The 2,741-nt window shown below is 38.1% G+C and overlaps 1 protein-coding gene across 1 annotated transcript in view; it reads left to right on the forward strand.

Annotated features, from left to right (window-relative positions):
* The window catches only part of LOC107835684 (complement factor H), a 24,178-nt gene that overhangs the window by 16,977 nt on the left and 4,460 nt on the right, over positions 1-2,741 (forward strand). Inside the window, exon 6 of the mRNA XM_016668984.1 lies at positions 584-769. Within this exon, the coding sequence (XP_016524470.1) occupies positions 584-769 (186 nt within the window). The remainder of the gene's footprint in view (positions 1-583; positions 770-2,741) is intronic.

The raw sequence follows: 2,741 nt of genomic DNA on the forward strand, positions 1-2,741 counted from the left end.
AGAAAGTGGCTCTGAGAACATAACTTGTATTGGTGGGAATTGGACTGAGCCAGATCTAATCTGCAAGGGTGAGTCCTGATGTTGCACAGACACACATGAAAAAAGTGGTTTGTAAAATGTTTGTGTGGGCAATGAAACGATTTCTCCACCAGCCTATGTGGCCAATGAGGGATTATAGAAATGCTGGTAAAGATCAACCTGCTCTATAACGGCACCTACAATTTGAATGAAAGATGATGTATGCAGAGCGATCCCACAAATATTTGTAGGTGATCAAGCAGGCGCACACTTGGCCCCAGTTCAAATTGTCAACAATAAACCTAGCTTTAGAGAGAACTGAAAGTAGTGGAGTGATCACTACTGAAAAGTAGTGATCACTTCTGTTGTCAGTCATGTTGTCAGATCATGGCTGACAACATGATCTTAAGTTATTTAGTTGAAAAAATTAATAGCATTAAGTCCTACACAAGTCTTCATGGGGGCTTGGTGGTCTTGTTGGCAGGCTGGAGTGCCCATGTTTGATATTGGCAGGTGAAATGCTGCTCAATTACAAGGCTCATGCAAGATTTTTATTTCCTCCTAGCTTATTGTCCCATGCCTAAAGGTGGAAAGAACTTGGTTCTCACTGATGAATCCCTCCTAAAAAAGGACTTTCCAGATGGAACCGAGGTCATATATAAGTGCAGCAATGGATTTCAAAAAGAACGTGGCTCTGAGATCATGACCTGCATTGATGGGAATTGGACTGAGCCAGATCTAATCTGCAAGAGTGAGTCCTGTCTAACTTACATATTAAAGTTACTTTACCCTAAAGTGTCGGTAATTTGTCAAAATGTGTCTTGCTAACATATCTAAGTGGAAATTTGCGATTTGGAATAGGAGATTGCAACATTGATGATTACTATGAACAAAATCTATAAGCAAATGGACGGTGCATGAATATCAGTTGTAGATAATGTTTATTGTACATGTCAAATTAAAATTAGCTGCATGTTGCATGTCTAGAATATATCAAAATGCAGAAGAAATGTACTTTGGATGATTGCAGCTGAATCCTTTGTGAAAGGATAAACCATAGAAGCCAAAATTGCAACCAAAAGTATTTGATCTCCTCCTGCAACAAAACAATGTGTAGAATATGAAACAAGAATATTTTGGCACAGTTTCACATTTTTACTGTACTTTGTGATGAGGATATTTCTATAAAAGTTTATTAAAAAGAATGTGTCCCCTTTAGAGACTTCCTTACCACACCACAATATTGAGTCGGGTTGTGGGGATAGCAGCCTCTGTACGGAGTCCCAGATTTCACTGTACCCAAAACCTGGACCAGCTCCTCTGGCAGAATCCCAAGGCGTCCCCAGGCCAACCGAGAGATATAGACCCTCCAGCATGTCTGGATTCTTCCTGTGGTTCTCCACTGAGTAAGAAGTCTCTGTAGCACCTCACCAGGGAGGCATCCAGGAGGCATCTTAACTCGATGCTCGAGCAACCTCAACTGGCTCCTCTCAACGTAGAGAAGCAGTGGCTCTAATCTGAGTCCCTCCTGATTGACCAAACTTGCCATCATATTTCTAAGAGGGAGCCCAGACACCCTGAGGAGAAAACTCATTTTGTCCATTTGTGTCCGTGATCTCATTCTTTCGGTCATGACCCAAAGCTTATCATCATAGATAAGAGTAGGATCATAAGTTGACTTACGTTGGTAAATCGACAGCTTCACCTTTGACTCAGTTCTCTTCACAACAAGAGACCAGTACCGCGCCTTCTTTGCTGCAGAAGTTGCACTAATCTGCCTAATGAGCTCCTGTTCAGAGTAATACCATGTTATGAAAATATTACTACAGCCAGGGCATCATAATCCACTTTATGAAAAAGTTTTATTAAAAAGCTCTAAATGTCATAAATGTATTTTTAAATCAAGGAGGAAAGCAGATTTTTAACTTACAATTTGTCAGTGCAGCAATGATGTTCTGTTCTGTTTTTGTTTTTTGTTTTTTGTTGTTGTTGTTTTTGTCATAATCAAGTGGATTTTCTGTATACTACACCGGGAAATAAATTATAGATTTCTCAGACAATGTAGGAGTGAAAACCACTGATCACCGTTTTGGTGACGACCTTGACGAGCCACTGCCTTACGAAATATTCTAACAAGTAATGTGGCATGTTTGGAGAATGATAAATGGATGTTTCTCCTCTCTTGACACCTCTGCAGGAGTTTTATCAGTTTCCTGAAGAATTGTGAAGTCTGATATGTTTTTCTTATAAATATTTAATCGAATCTTTGCTATAATTATGTAAATCCACTAATTACACTGCTTTGTACTTGCAGAGCAGAGTATAGTAGAGACTATAAAAGGTGAGTTATTGATATGAAGTCTAAAGTTGAGAGTAAGATGTGTTATCATTGGTTGAGCTTTGAAATTATTTTATCTGTCTTTACAGGAAATACACCTCCTATAGGCAGTGTGGCCATTTTTGCAATAGGTAACATGAATTAAAGTTTCTCTCTGTGAAATTAATATTAGCATTTTCTCTGATTGAAAGTGAAATGAAAAATATAAAAACATGTATTTTCTTTCATTTTCTTCACAGTTTGCTCCATAGCTGGAATTTTTATAAACATCTGTCTAAAGAGAAGATGATGGTGAGATATTGTATTTTATATTTCAGTGATTCTTGAGAATAGGTACAAAACATGTCATATGGATAAAGCATGAAATTTGAATAAAATATACACA

The sequence above is a fragment of the Poecilia formosa genome, unplaced genomic scaffold (assembly GCF_000485575.1).
Source record: "Poecilia formosa unplaced genomic scaffold, Poecilia_formosa-5.1.2 Scaffold18, whole genome shotgun sequence".
In the NCBI taxonomy this organism is placed as follows: domain Eukaryota; kingdom Metazoa; phylum Chordata; class Actinopteri; order Cyprinodontiformes; family Poeciliidae; genus Poecilia; species Poecilia formosa.